The sequence below is a fragment of the Pelophylax lessonae genome (assembly GCF_965119305.1).
Source record: "Pelophylax lessonae genome assembly, chromosome: 2".
Taxonomy (NCBI): Eukaryota; Metazoa; Chordata; class Amphibia; order Anura; family Ranidae; genus Pelophylax; species Pelophylax lessonae.
The window spans coordinates 262,075-277,913 of record NC_138769.1 but is presented as its reverse complement, the minus strand read 5'-3'; the positions used below and the strand labels follow the sequence as shown (position 1 = coordinate 277,913).

The following is a 15,839-nucleotide window of genomic DNA, read 5'->3' as shown; positions in this document are numbered from 1 at the left end:
CCTCCTCTCCCCCATATATAATATATACCCTCCTCTCCCCCCATATATAATATATACCCTCCTCTCCCCCCATATATAATATATACCCTCCTCTCCTCCATATATCATATATACCCTCCTCTCCTCCATATATCATATACCCTCCTCTCCTCCTATATATAATATATACCCTCCTCTCCTCCATATATAATATATACCCTCCTCTCCTCCCATATATAATATATACCCTCCTCTCCTCCATATATAATATATACCCTCCTCTCCTCCCATATATAATATATACCCTCCTCTCCCCCATATATAATATATACCCTCCTCTCCCCCATATATAATATATACCCTCCTCTCCCCCATATATAATATATACCCTCCTCTCCCCCATATATAATATATACCCTCCTCTCCCCCATATATAATATATACCCTCCTCTCCCCCATATATAATATATACCCTCCTCTCCCCCATATATAATATATACCCTCCTCTCCTCCATATATAATATATACCCTCCTCTCCTCCATATATAATATATACCCTCCTCTCCTCCATATATCATATATACCCTCCTCTCCTCCATATATAATATATACCCTCCTCTCCCCCATATATAATATATACCCTCCTCTCCTCCATATATAATATATACCCTCCTCTCCTCCATATATAATATATACCCTCCTCTCCTCCATATATCATATATACCCTCCTCTCCTCCATATATAATATATACCCTCCTCTCTCTCCCGGTATATACAGAATGATTCGTTTGAGCTCCGGTTCGTTGGCTGTGATTGGAGGGAGTCGTCTCCTCGGGGGGTCACTCAGGTAAAGTTACTTTTCTCCACTTTAATATCGGCTCCCGCTGTCATCCCAGTCCTTCATTCTTCCATACACCCCTCCCCCCCATCCTCCACCCCTACCCTTCCATCCTACATACACCCCCCCCCCCATCCTCCACCCCTACCCTTCCGTCCTACATACACCCCTCCCCCCCATCCTTTGTACACGCCTCCCCCCCATCCTTTGTACACTTCTCCCCCCCATCCTTTGTACACGCCTCCCCCCCATCCTTTGTACACGCCTCCCCCCCATCCTTTGTACACGCCTCCCCCCCATCCTTTGTACACGCCTCCCCCCCATCCTTTGTACACGCCTCCCCCCCATCCTTTGTACACCCCTCCCCCCCCATCCTTTGTACACCCCTCCCCCCCATCCTTTGTACACCCCTCCCCCCCATCCTTTGTACACGCCTCCCCCCCATCCTTTGTACACCCCTCCCCCCATCCTTTGTACACGCCTCCCCCCATCCTTTGTACACGCCTCCCCCCCATCCTTTGTACACGCCCCCCCCCCCATCCTTTGTACACGCCCCCCCCCCATCCTTTGTACACGCCCCCCCCCCATCCTTTGTACACGCCTCCCCCCCATCCTTTGTACACGCCTCCCCCCCATCCTTTGTACACGCCTCCCCCCCATCCTTTGTACACGCCTCCCCCCATCCTTTGTACACGCCTCCCCCCCATCCTTTGTACACCCCCCCCCCCCATCCTTTGTACACGCCTCCCCCCATCCTTTATACACCTCCTGACCATCCCATCTTCTTTAGACCCCCCCATCCTCCATAAACCTAACCCCCCCCATCTTCTTTACACACTCCTACCACCCACCCATCCTCTATACATCCCTTGCCCCCCTGTCTTCTATATACCCTATGACACCCACCCCTGTCCTCTATACATCCCTGACCCCCCCCCCTGTACTCCATACACCCCCTGCCCCCCCCCCCTCCTGTTCTCCATACCCCGTCCTACCTGTTCTCCATACACCCCCTGAACCCCCCCCCCCCCTCCTCCAGTGGTCAGTGAAAGGTTCAGGATAGAGGATTGACAGCAGCCATTAATTATCAGCCACACAGATCACATCTTTCACTGGCTGCTTGCTGGCCCCAGGACTCAGATTGTATAGTGATAGTTGGTCTTTCCCCTTAACTTTATACAAAGAATGAATTCCACATTAATAATTCTGCTGCCAACATCAGTGCGTCATAGAAATTCCTTCTTTTTGAAGGCGGCCATTTTGCTGAAGCCCAGAGCTCCTTAGCAGCAGGAAATCTTTAGGCTGTCAGCAGATCCGCCTCTAGTGACTCTGGTTTATGGCACAGTGCCGAGAACTGAGAGCAAATGAGTGCAGAGTGGGAGGAGACCGCGTATTACTGGATTGTACACAGTATAGGCACTTATGTGTTCCATCCCTATACCTGCAGAAGGGGGCGCCCTGGAGTCCTCTATCAGGACTTCATTGTCTGACTAGAGTTCCACTTTAATGAACCAGGAGGACAGCGCTGTGCCACACCAATACAAGTCTGCTATACCTCTTTGTCAGGGTGCCAGGAAACCCGACCACACCAAGATGGAAGTAAAATGAAGCCATTTATATATGCAACAATAATAATCGTACAGCAAGAGAGGAGCAAAATAAAGAACAGCCGGGGTCAACTTCAGTACTGGGTAGTCACCCAAGCCGGGATCGAGTCCAGGAACAGGTAGTCACCCAAGCCAGGATCGAGTCCAGGAACGGGTAGTCACCCAAGCCGGGATCGAGTCCAGGAACAGGTAGTCACCCAAGCCGGGATCGAGTCCAGGAACAAGTAGTCACCCAAGCCGGGATCGAGTCCAGGAACGGGTAGTCACCCAAGCCAGGATCGAGTCCAGGAACGGGTAGTCATCCAAGCCGGGATCGAGTCCAGGAACAGGTAGTCATCCAAGCCGGGATCGAGTCCAGGAACAGGTAGTCATCCAAGCCGGGATCGAGTCCAGGAACAGGTAGTCATCCAAGCCAGGATCGAGTCCAGGAACAGGTAGTCATCCAAGCCGGGATCGAGTCCAGGAACAGGTAGTCATCCAAGCCAGGATCGAGTCCAGGAACAGGTAGTCATCCAAGCCGGGATCGAGTCCAGGAACGGGTAGTCATCCAAGCCGGGATCGAGTCCAGGAACGGGTAGTCACCCAAGCCGGGATCGGGTCCAGGAACGGGTAGTCATCCAAGCCGGGATCGATTCCAGGAACGGGTAGTCTGCCCAAGCCGGGATCGAGTCCAGGAACAGGTAGTCACCCAAGCCGGGATCGGGTCCAGGAACGGGTAGTCATCCAAGCCGGGATCGATTCCAGGAACGGGTAGTCTGCCCAAGCCGGGATCGATTCCAGGAACCAGTAGTCTGCCCAAGCCGGGTCGTCGTCTGATGCGGGGTTGTCTGCCGATGCGGAATCCAGAGCCAGGAAGGTCGTCGGCTAAGCCAAGTCATGCATGGAGAAACCACTGAGACCAGAGGACTGCTAGCACTGATGCACCTTAGAGCACAAACACAAGGGCAAGGACAGCAACCCATCAGGTTTTATATATATAATAGTCAAAACTTAAAGAAAATAATATTGCTGCGCCAAGTCTTTCATTGGAGATAAATAAATAAATATGTTTGGTGTACAAAAAGTTATCACAATAACTCTAAATCAGTCCATCAACTGTGATACTAAAGTGATAAATCAATGTCTGAGCCGTGATTATAAAATCAATAATATTAATAGTCCCAATCCTCAGTGAAAATAGTGACTGAAAGAAAATCAAAAAATCTTCATCCACAAACGTGATGAAAAGTGCTGCATGCTTCACTCCAGGTGCTCCTAGTGACAGATTAGCAGCTCACCTTAGGAACCCCTGAGAGTCAATACACACTCTGGGATAATCCCTGCAGTCTGGTTCGCCTTCCCATCACCGCCTCCTGATACTCCCTCCAGGTTTATATGGCATCGGTGTGGAAAAATAAAAGCAAGATCTAGTGCTTTCTGATTTTATGGCTATTTATTAAATCATAAATGGTGAAATCGCACTTACATTTCAAAGCACTTCAGCAGTGCGGACTTATCATAGAATCAAACGCTGCCTGTGGTCTCCGGGAATCGATGTGATGACGTGCAGGCTCCTCCCCCGTACGCGTTGCGTCATAGACTTCGTCAGCGGGGTGGAGCCAATCGTCTTATATATCGCTAATGCTGCCGCGGTCACACCCCACTCCTGGCGGGGAGACTCTACAGCGCGGCGCCATATCAGGACCCTGCCCATATTCGTTTCCGATAATATACAAGAGCCCGGCCTATATCTCAAATGATCCAAAACGGCCTGCATAGACCGTCCAATCCCCTAATCGTAAATTTGCATTTTTGAAATTACTTTCAATAGGAGCCTGCTCGCATCCTGTTCCCGGAGGCATGGCGTTAGCATATGCACATTTCACATCTATGCAGTGTTCAAATACTTTATACATATATGTTCTGCTGCAGAAAAAAACAACTTTCAAAAAAATGTATGATTAATGACAGACACTGTGAGTCTGCAGACCTCCACCAATGTGGCAATCAGTCATAAACTATAAGTGGTTCAATAACCTAATAGATTTAAAATAATGAACTTTAATGATTGCATAGTTAAACAAAAACAATAAAAACTTTAAATAGATGAAAACCCGGCAAAGCCCAGGGAAATAACTACATAACTCCAATCCAGTTATATCCCAATACTGGAAATGTACCATCCCAATGATACCCAATGCAAAATTCTATGTAAAACTAATAATCATAAATATATTGATATGTATATTATTTTACAGGATAACATTAAAATTATTTTAAAATGTTAAAATATTAAGATGTTAGATATTAAAATATTCCAATCACTAAAATATAATTTTTTACATTTAATTCCAATTTAAAATTTAAAATATATAAAAAATTCATTAAAATTTATCAATCAGGGAATAAGACGGAAGGAAATCTATTTCTCACTAATAAAACAATTTAGGTCGAACTCAACGTTCATACCCCTGGGGACAAGGTCAGGTGTGCAACATCATCACTGAGCGATGATGATGCAAACAGAGTTTATAAGAGACCGCAGTCTGCACATGTCCAAGATGGCTGCCAACAGGAAGCAAGGTAAGACCTTGACAATCTTCCTGAGGCCATACCCCCTCTCCTCTCTGATTGGCTGATGAGGATCCTCCCCCAGTCTTATTAGAGGAGATGTCCTGTCTTAGATCTGTGTGACCACCCCCCCCCCCCCAAAACAACCACTAATCTCACCCCCCCCTCTAAACCACTGCTAATCTCACCCCCCCCTCTAAACCACCGCTAACTTCACCCCCCCACCCCCAAACCACCTCTAATCTCACCCTTCTCTGTCTTCTCCCCGCAGGTCTGATGATTCCTTCTTCCTGTGTGACTGCAGCACTCTGGAGAGAAGCCCCCCGACACAAGAGTAAGTCCCCCCCTTTCTACAAGAGTATATGCCCCCCCTTCTACAAGAGTAAGTTCCCCCTCCCCTTCTACAAGAGTAAGTTCCCCCGCCCTCCCATCCTCTACAAAAAAGAGTAAGCCCCCCCCCCCCCCGTTCAAGAATAAATTCCCCATCCTCCTATCTGACCCCAGGCTTGTATAACCCACCTCTCCCCTTCCCCCACAGCCCAGATCCTTCCAACAAAGACTCCGACACCGACCGCATCCTGGCCGCCGCCGCCTCCTCTTCCGGGAGATACTTCGCTCTGACCGATGACCGCAAACGTTTCGTCTTATTCCGAGCGGATCCCGCCTGGGAGAGGGTCAGCGTCAGGTGAGTGACATACTAACCCCTCCTCTTCTTCTGGGAGATACTTCGCTCTGACCGATGACCGCAAACGTTTCGTCTTATTCTGAGCGGATCCCACCTAGGGGAGAGGGTCAACTTCAGGTGAGTGACATACTAACCCCTCCACACTGAACCCTCCTCCACTTCTGGGAGATACTACGCTCTGACCGATGACCGCAAATGTTTCGTCTTCTTCTGAGCTTATCCGGCATGGGAGAGGATCAGCGTCAGGTGAGTGACATACTAACCCTTCCCCCACCACACTGACCCCCCCTCCTCATCCGAGAGATACTTTTGTTCTGACTGATGACCGCAGACGTTTCGTCTTATTCCTAGCGGGTCCACCTAGGGAGAGGGTCGGCGTCAGGTGAGTGACACACTGACCCCCTCCCCCTCCACACTGACTCCTCTTCTGGGAGATATTTCACTCTGACCGATGACCCCAAGCTTCTCTTCTTATTCCGAGCGGATCCCGCCTGGGAGAAGGTCAGTGTCAGGTGAGTGACATACTGACCCCTCCCCCACACACAGAGACCCTTGGGGTGACCTTGTCCTCTGTCCTCAGGTGGGTGTCGCGGCGTTGCACAGCGATCACATTCTCCTCCTGTGAATCCTACGTGCTGGTGGCGGATAAGTCTGGAGATGTCTTCTCCTTCTCTGTGACCAACCCCCAGGAAGAGGGGCGGCTGGAGCTCGGACATCTCTCCATGCTGCTGGACCTGGTGAGAAGGCAGCTCGGGAAAGGGCGGGGGGCCAAGCTGGAGGGCAGCTCGGGAAAGGGCGGGGGGCCCAGCTGGAGGGCAGCTCTGGAAAGGGCGGGGGGGCCCAGCTGGAGGGCAGCTCTGGAAAGGGCGGGGGGCCCAGCTGGAGGGCAGCTCTGGAAAGGGCGGGGGGCCCAGCTGGAGGGCAGCTCTGGAAAGGGCGGGGGGCCCAGCTGAGGTCAGCTCGGTAAAGGGCGGGGGGGCCAAGCTGGAGGACAGCTCGGTAAAGGGCGGGGGGGCCAAGCTGGAGGGCAGCTCGGTAAAGGGCGGGGGGGCCGAGCTGGAGGGCAGCTCGGGAAAGGGCGGGGGGGCCGAGCTGGAGGGCAGCTCGGGAAAGGGCGGGGGGGCCGAGCTGGAGGGCAGCTCGGGAAAGGGCGGGGGGGCCGAGCTGGAGGGCAGCTCGGGAAAGGGCGGGGGGGCCGAGCTGGAGGGCAGCTCGGGAAAGGGCGGGGGGGCCGAGCTGGAGGGCAGCTCGGGAAAGGGCGGGGGGGCCGAGCTGGAGGGCAGCTCGGGAAAGGGCGGGGGGGGCAAGCTGGAGGGCAGCTCGGGAAAGGGCGGGGGGGGCCAAGCTGGAGGGCAGCTCGGGAAAGGGCGGGGGGGGCCAAGCTGGAGGGCAGCTCGGGAAAGGGCAGGGAGGGGCGGTTTTCTCAGAGGCTGCAGAAAAGAATGGGAGTCTGGTGGACGATGTACCCGACCTATCACAATAAAGGATCCTGATGTAGGTGGAGTTCATTGATCTGAATTATTGGGAAGAAAATACGAATTATTCATGCTGACCGTCGCATCTGCTGGCCGTAAAGCTGAGAAAGGCAGGCTGTGGGGATAAATATTCATATCTTACATGGGGTTCCTACAAAGGCCTATCTGCTTCTGGCTATAAATAGAAGAACTGAAAGCCTATGTTTCTGTGGGGGCGTCATTCATAAGTATTGTACAAAACAGATGAATGACCCCCCCCGTCTAACCAGCTGATATTGGTCTTCTCTCCCCCCCCATAGGTGGTGACTACGGATGGGCGCTATATTATCACCTGTGACCGTGATGAGAAGATCCGGGTCAGCCTGTGGGAGGCGCCACATGTCATCAGCGCGTTCTGTCTAGGACACACAGAGTGAGTTATGGGGGAGATGTTGGTGAGCCCTTTGTCGTCATTACTGTATCTCCACTTCACTCTAGTGGTGTCAGTGGTGAGCCCAGTGTGATCATTCTGCTGGAGTTTGGCGTCAGTGGCTCCTACATAGCTCTATATTTCGGAGAGTCCTTGGCAGAGAACTGTACACACCACATCCACCCATTATCCATAGGACACCCCCATCCTGATGTCATCCCTCTGATTTCTGTCCTCAGGTTTGTGTCACAGCTGCTGGTTCTGCCTGGCTCAGAAAATGTGCTCCTCTCTGGATCAGGGGTAAGTGTTCATCGCTGGTCTTCCCTCTCTGTGTACACACTGCTGACATCACTGCTTCTTCACCCACTGACCCATCGCCGTGCCCATTACTGCTCCCACCGCTTTCCCGTTTGTGCCCATTCCTGCTCCCACCGCTTTCCCATCAGTGCCCATTACTGCTCCCACCGCTTTCCCGTCTGTGCCCATTACTGCTCCCACCGCTTTCCCGTCTGTGCCCATTACTGCTCCCACCGCTTTCCCGTCCGTGCCCATTACTGCTCCCACCGTTTTCCCGTCCGTGCCCATTACTGCTCCCAGCCACTTTCCTGTCTGTGCCCATTACTGCTCCCAGCCACTTTCCCGTCTGTGCCCATTACTGCTCCCAGCCACTTTCCCGTCTGTGCCCATTATTGCTCCCAGCCACTTTCCCGTCTGTGCCCATTACTGCTCCCAGCCACTTTCCCGTCTGTGCCCATTACTGCTCCCAGCCACTTTCCCGTCTGTGCCCATTACTGCTCCCAGCCACTTTCCCGTCTGTGCCCATTACTGCTCCCAGCCACTTTCCCGTCTGTGCCCATTACTGCTCCCACCGCTTTCCCGTCTGTGCCCATTACTGCTCCCACCGCTTTCCCGTCCGTGCCCATTACTGCTCCCACCGCTTTCCCGTCTGTGCCCATTATTGCTCCCAGCCACTTTCCCGTCCGTGCCCATTACTGCTCCCACCGCTTTCCCGTCCGTGCCCATTACTGCTCCCACCGCTTTCCCGTCCGTGCCCATTACTGCTCCCACCGCTTTCCCGTCTGTGCCCATTACTGCTCCCAGCCACTTTCCCGTCTGTGCCCATTACTGCTCCCAGCCACTTTCCCGTCTGTGCCCATTACTGCTCCCAGCCACTTTCCCGTCTGTGCCCATTACTGCTCCCAGCCACTTTCCCGTCTGTGCCCATTACTGCTCCCAGCCACTTTCCCGTCCGTGCCCATTACTGCTCCCAGCCACTTTCCCGTCTGTGCCCATTACTGCTTCCACCGCTTTCCCGTCTGTGCCCATTACTGCTTCCACCGCTTTCCCGTCTGTGCCCATTACTGCTCCCACCGCTTTCCCGTCTGTGCCCATTACTGCTCCCACCGCTTTCCCGTCTGTGCCCATTACTGCTCCCACCGCTTTCCCGTCTGTGCCCATTACTGCTCCCAGCTACTTTCCCGTCTGTGCCCATTACTGCTCCCAGCTACTTTCCCGTCTGTGCCCATTACTGCTCCCAGCTACTTTCCCGTCTGTGCCCATTACTGCTCCCAGCTACTTTCCCGTCTGTGCCCATTACTGCTCCCAGCTACTTTCCCGTCTGTGCCCATTACTGCTCCCAGCTACTTTCCCGTCTGTGCCCATTACTGCTCCCAGCTACTTTCCCGTCTGTGCCCATTACTGCTCCCAGCTACTTTCCCGTCTGTGCCCATTACTGCTCCCAGCTACTTTCCCGTCAGTGCCCATTACTGCTCCCAGCCACTTCCCATTTTGTGCCCATTACTGCTCCCAGCTACTTTTCCGTCAGTGCCCATTACTGCTCCCAGCTACTTTCCCGTCAGTGCCCATTACTGCTCCCAGCCACTTCCCAGTTAGTGCCCATTACTGCTCCCACCCGCTTTCCCATCCGTGCCCGTTACTGCTCCCAGACACTTTCTCTTCCGTGCCCGTTACTGCTCTCAGCCACTTTCCAGTTAGTGCCCATTACTGCTCTCACCCACTTTCCCGTCTGTGCCCATTACTGCTCTCAGCCACTTTCCAGTTAGTGCCCATTACTGCTCCCACCTGCTTTTCTGTCAGTGCCTATTACTACTCCCACCCGCTTTCCTGTCAGTGCCCAGTACTGCTTCCCCCCCCACCCGCTCTTTTTTTTCTGTGTTATGTGTTCCTGAGTTTCGTTGTCTTACCTCCCACATCTCCCCCTCCTCAGTGTTGCCGTTCTCTCTGTAGGATGGGACGGTACGGCTGTGGAAATACGAATCTGGGGAAGAGATTCACAGCTGCAACCTCAAAGATGTCCTGAGGCCAGGAGACTATGAGGAGTTCCAGGTGAGGGGTCATACTGGAGAACTGTTGGGGGGTTGGCAGTATGTATCATTATGTCTTATTAAACAGAATATAGCACTGTCTTAGTTCCATAGTCAGGTTGAAAAAAGACACAAGTCCATCCGGTTCAACCAAAACAAAAAGTTCCTCCCCTCCCAGATTTTGGTTCTCCGGATACAGTTCTCCGGATACAGTTCTCCGGATACAGTTCTCCGCGCTTTTGTCTGTTCTTGATGCGTGTTTTCCTGCTTGCAGAGGTTTGCAGTGTCCAGACTGAGCTGCTCCCCGGGAGGAGAACACCTGGCTGTGCTTTGTGATGGGTATGTAGGGGGCCCAACACTTATCAATATCACAGGGAAAGCGGCTCATTGGTTGGGAGTCCTGTAAGGAGATGGACTTCTAGTGACTGAAAAAAAACAATTCAAGATTACTGGCTGGCGTGTCCAGCTGTGACTGGGGGTTTGCTCAGCAGTCCTCATGGTCAAGGAGAGGGTTGGGAGTATTGGTTGGTGGAGGACATGCAGGTGCCTGGGATGGTGAAAGTCTAGAGGCCCCATGAGGAGGATAAGTACAGGGGAGGCTGAAGTGGTGAATAATTTTAGGGGGGGGGGTGGAGTAGAGAGTTCCAGGAGGAGATACCTCTGGGTGGTGGAATGGGACAAATGCAAGATGGGAGAGGGTGGCTTCGGGAGGAGGGGGCTCTGGGTGGTGGAATGGGACAGATGGTAGTAGAGGGTTCCAGGAGGAGAGGGCTCTGGTTGGTGGAATGGGACAGATGGTAGTAGAGGGTTCCAGGAGGAGAGGGCTCTGGTTGGTGGAATGGGACAGATGGTAGTAGAGGGTTCCAGGAGGAGAGGGCTCTGGTTGGTGGAATGGGAGAGATGGTAGTAGAGGGTTCCAGGAGGAGAGGGCTCTGGTTGGTGGAATAGGACAGATGGTAGTAGGGGGTTCCAGGAGGAGAGGGCTCTGGTTGGTGGAATAGGACAGATGGTAGTAGACGGTTCCAGGAGGAGGGGGCTCTGGGTGGTGGAATGGGAGAGATGGTAGTAGAGGGTTCCAGGAGGAGGGGGCTCTGGTTGGTGGAATAGGACAGATGGTAGTAGAGGGTTCCAGGAGGAGGGGGCTCTGGTTGGTGGAATGGGAGAGATGGTAGTAGAGGGTTCCAGGAGGAGAGGGCTCTGGTTGGTGGAATGGGAGAGATGGTAGTAGAGGGTTCCAGGAGGAGGGGGCTCTGGGTGGTGGAATGGGACAGATGGTAGTAGAGGGTTCCAGGAGGAGAGGGCTCTGGGTGGTGGAATGGGACAGATGGTAGTAGAGGGTTCCAGGAGGAGAGGGCTTTGGTTGGTGGAATAGGACAGATGGTAGTAGAGGGTTCCAGGAGGAGAGAGCTCTGGTTGGTGGAATGGGACAGATGGTAGTAGAGGGTTCCAGGAGGAGAGGGCTCTGGTTGGTGGAATGGGACAGATGATAGTAGAGGGTTCCAGGAGGAGGGGGCTCTGGTTGGTGGAATAGGACAGATGGTAGTAGAGGGTTCCAGGAGGAGAGGGCTCTGGTTGGTGGAATAGGACAGATGGTAGTAGAGGGTTCCAGGAGGAGGGGGCTCTGGTTGGTGGAATGGGACAGATGGTAGTAGAGGGTTCCAGGAGGAGGGGGCTCTGGTTGGTGGAATAGGACAGATGGTAGTAGAGGGTTCCAGGAGGAGGGGGCTCTGGTTGGTGGAATAGGACAGATGGTAGTAGAGGGTTCCAGGAGGAGAGAGCTCTGGTTGGTGGAATGGGACAGATGGTAGTAGAGGGTTCCAGGAGGAGAGGGCTCTGGTTGGTGGAATGGGACAGATGATAGTAGAGGGTTCCAGGAGGAGGGGGCTCTGGTTGGTGGAATAGGACAGATGGTAGTAGAGGGTTCCAGGAGGAGAGGGCTCTGGTTGGTGGAATGGGAGAGATGGTAGTAGAGGGTTCCAGGAGGAGGGGGCTCTGGTTGGTGGAATGGGAGAGATGGTAGTAGAGGGTTCCAGGAGGAGGGGGCTCTGGTTGGTGGAATGGGAGAGATGGTAGTAGAGGGTTCCAGGAGGAGAGGGCTCTGGGTGGTGGAATAGGACAGATGATAGTAGAGGGTTCCAGGAGGAGGGGGCTCTGGTTGGTGGAATGGGACAGATGGTAGTAGAGGGTTCCAGGAGGAGAGGGCTCTGGTTGGTAGAATAGGACAGATGGTAGTAGAGGGTTCCAGGAGGAGAGGGCTCTGGGTGGTGGAATAGGACAGATGGTAGTAGAGGGTTCCAGGAGGAGGGGGCTCTGGTTGGTGGAATAGGACAGATGATAGTAGAGGGTTCCAGGAGGAGAGGGCTCTGGTTGGTGGAATAGGACAGATGGTAGTAGAGGGTTCCAGGAGGAGGGGGCTCTGGTTGGTGGAATAGGACAGATGGTAGTAGAGGGTTCCAGGAGGAGGGGGCTCTGGTTGGTGGAATGGGACAGATGGTAGTAGAGAGATCCAGGAGGAGAGAGCTCTGGTTGGTGGAATAGGACAGATGGTAGTAGAGGGTTCCAGGAGGAGTGGGCTCTGGTTGGTGGAATGGGACAGATGGTAGTAGAGAGATCCAGGAGGAGAGAGCTCTGGTTGGTGGAATAGGACAGATGGTAGTAGAGGGTTCCAGGAGGAGGGGGCTCTGGTTGGTGGAATAGGACAGATGGTAGTAGACGGTTCCAGGAGGAGGGGGCTCTGGGTGGTGGAATGGGAGAGATGGTAGTAGAGGGTTCCAGGAGGAGAGAGCTCTGGTTGGTGGAATGGGACAGATGGTAGTAGAGGGTTCCAGGAGGAGAGGGCTCTGGTTGGTGGAATGGGACAGATGATAGTAGAGGGTTCCAGGAGGAGGGGGCTCTGGTTGGTGGAATGGGAGAGATGGTAGTAGAGGGTTCCAGGAGGAGGGGGCTCTGGTTGCTGGAATAGGACAGATGGTAGTAGAGGGTTCCAGGAGGAGAGGGCTTTGGTTGGTGGAATAGGACAGATGGTAGTAGAGGGTTCCAGGAGGAGAGAGCTCTGGTTGGTGGAATGGGACAGATGGTAGTAGAGGGTTCCAGGAGGAGAGGGCTCTGGTTGGTGGAATGGGACAGATGATAGTAGAGGGTTCCAGGAGGAGGGGGCTCTGGTTGGTGGAATAGGACAGATGGTAGTAGAGGGTTCCAGGAGGAGAGAGCTCTGGTTGGTGGAATGGGACAGATGGTAGTAGAGGGTTCCAGGAGGAGAGGGCTCTGGTTGGTGGAATGGGACAGATGATAGTAGAGGGTTCCAGGAGGAGGGGGCTCTGGTTGGTGGAATAGGACAGATGGTAGTAGAGGGTTCCAGGAGGAGAGGGCTCTGGTTGCTGGAATAGGACAGATGGTAGTAGAGGGTTCCAGGAGGAGAGGGCTTTGGTTGGTGGAATAGGACAGATGGTAGTAGAGGGTTCCAGGAGGAGAGAGCTCTGGTTGGTGGAATGGGACAGATGGTAGTAGAGGGTTCCAGGAGGAGAGGGCTCTGGTTGGTGGAATGGGACAGATGATAGTAGAGGGTTCCAGGAGGAGGGGGCTCTGGTTGGTGGAATAGGACAGATGGTAGTAGAGGGTTCCAGGAGGAGAGAGCTCTGGTTGGTGGAATGGGACAGATGGTAGTAGAGGGTTCCAGGAGGAGAGGGCTCTGGTTGGTGGAATGGGACAGATGATAGTAGAGGGTTCCAGGAGGAGGGGGCTCTGGTTGGTGGAATGGGACAGATGGTAGTAGAGGGTTCCAGGAGGAGGGGGCTCTGGTTGGTGGAATGGGACAGATGATAGTAGAGGGTTCCAGGAGGAGAGGGCTCTGGTTGGTGGAATGGGACAGATGGTAGTAGAGGGTTCCAGGAGGAGGGGGCTCTGGTTGGTGGAATAGGACAGATGGTAGTAGAGGGTTCCAGGAGGAGAGGGCTCTGGTTGGTGGAATAGGACAGATGATAGTAGAGGGTTCCAGGAGGAGAGGGCTCTGGTTGGTGGAATAGGACAGATGGTAGTAGAGGGTTCCAGGAGGAGAGGGCTCTGGTTGGTGGAATGGGAGAGATGGTAGTAGAGGGTTCCAGGAGGAGGGGGCTCTGGTTGGTGGAATGGGAGAGATGGTAGTAGAGGGTTCCAGGAGGAGGGGGCTCTGGTTGGTGGAATGGGAGAGATGGTAGTAGAGGGTTCCAGGAGGAGGGGGCTCTGGTTGGTGGAATAGGACAGATGGTAGTAGAGGGTTCCAGGAGGAGGGGGCTCTGGTTGGTGGAATGGGACAGATGGTAGTAGAGGGTTCCAGGAGGAGGGGGCTCTGGTTGGTGGAATAGGACAGATGGTAGTAGAGGGTTCCAGGAGGAGAGGGCTCTGGTTGGTGGAATGGGACAGATGGTAGTAGAGGGTTCCAGGAGGAGGGGGCTCTGGTTGGTGGAATGGGAGAGATGATAGTAGAGGGTTCCAGGAGGAGAGAGCTCTGGTTGGTGGAATGGGACAGATGGTAGTAGAGGGTTCCAGGAGGAGGGGGCTCTGGTTGGTGGAATGGGAGAGATGGTAGTAGAGGGTTCCAGGAGGAGGGGGCTCTGGTTGGTGGAATAGGACAGATGGTAGTAGAGGGTTCCAGGAGGAGGGGGCTCTGGTTGGTGGAATGGGACAGATGGTAGTAGAGGGTTCCAGGAGGAGGGGGCTCTGGTTGGTGGAATAGGACAGATGGTAGTAGAGGGTTCCAGGAGGAGAGGGCTCTGGTTGGTGGAATGGGACAGATGGTAGTAGAGGGTTCCAGGAGGAGGGGGCTCTGGTTGGTGGAATGGGACAGATGATAGTAGAGGGTTCCAGGAGGAGGGGGCTCTGGTTGGTGGAATAGGACAGATGGTAGTAGAGGGTTCCAGGAGGAGGGGGCTCTGGTTGGTGGAATGGGACAGATGATAGTAGAGGGTTCCAGGAGGAGGGGGCTCTGGTTGGTGGAATGGGACAGATGGTAGTAGAGGGTTCCAGGAGGAGGGGGCTCTGGTTGGTGGAATGGGACAGATGATAGTAGAGGGTTCCAGGAGGAGGGGGCTCTGGTTGGTGGAATGGGACAGATGGGAGTAGAGAGATCCAGGAGGAGAGGGCTCTGGTTGGTGGAATGGGACAGATGGTAGTAGAGGGTTCCAGGAGGAGGGGGCTCTGGTTGGTGGAATGGGACAGATGGTAGTAGAGGGTTCCAGGAGGAGGGGGCTCTGGTTGGTGGAATAGGAGAGATGGTAGTAGAGGGTTCCAGGAGGAGGGGGCTCTGGTTGGTGGAATAGGACAGATGGTAGTAGAGGGTTCCAGGAGGAGGGGGCTCTGGTTGGTGGAATAGGACAGATGGTAGTAGAGGGTTCCAGGAGGAGGGGGCTCTGGTTGGTGGAATAGGACAGATGATAGTAGAGGGTTCCAGGAGGAGGGGGCTCTGGTTGGTGGAATGGGACAGATGGTAGTAGAGGGTTCCAGGAGGAGGGGGCTCTGGTTGGTGGAATGGGAGAGATGGTAGTAGAGGGTTCCAGGAGGAGAGGGCTCTGGTTGGTGGAATAGGACAGATGGTAGTAGAGGGTTCCAGGAGGAGAGGGCTCTGGTTGGTGGAATAGGAGAGATGGTAGTAGAGGGTTCCAGGAGGAGGGGGCTCTGGTTGGTGGAATAGGACAGATGGTAGTAGAGAGTTCCAGGAGGAGAGGGCTCTGGTTGGTGGAATAGGACAGATGGTAGTAGAGGGTTCCAGGAGGAGGGGGCTCTGGTTGGTGGAATGGGAGAGATGGTAGTAGAGGGTTCCAGGAGGAGAGGGCTCTGGTTGGTGGAATGGGACAGATGGGAGTAGAGGGTTCCAGGAGGAGGGGGCTCTGGTTGGTGGAATAGGACAGATGGTAGTAGAGGGTTCCAGGAGGAGGGGGCTCTGGTTGGTGGAATAGGACAGATGGTAGTAGAGGGTTCCAGGAGGAGAGGGCTCTGGT

General features: G+C 53.8%; 1 protein-coding gene across 1 annotated transcript in view; it reads left to right on the top strand.

Moving 5' to 3' along the window:
• The first annotated feature begins 749 nt into the window (after nucleotides 1–749).
• Nucleotides 750–15,839, top strand: part of WDR4 (WDR4 tRNA N7-guanosine methyltransferase non-catalytic subunit) — a 28,022-nt gene continuing 12,932 nt past the window's right edge. The window contains exons 1-8 of the mRNA XM_082244954.1: nucleotides 750–826; nucleotides 5,246–5,308; nucleotides 5,513–5,659; nucleotides 6,240–6,396; nucleotides 7,434–7,546; nucleotides 7,783–7,843; nucleotides 9,791–9,889; nucleotides 10,142–10,206. Of these exons, the coding sequence (XP_082101080.1) occupies nucleotides 759–826; nucleotides 5,246–5,308; nucleotides 5,513–5,659; nucleotides 6,240–6,396; nucleotides 7,434–7,546; nucleotides 7,783–7,843; nucleotides 9,791–9,889; nucleotides 10,142–10,206 (773 nt within the window). The 5' untranslated portion in view covers nucleotides 750–758. The remainder of the gene's footprint in view (nucleotides 827–5,245; nucleotides 5,309–5,512; nucleotides 5,660–6,239; nucleotides 6,397–7,433; nucleotides 7,547–7,782; nucleotides 7,844–9,790; nucleotides 9,890–10,141; nucleotides 10,207–15,839) is intronic.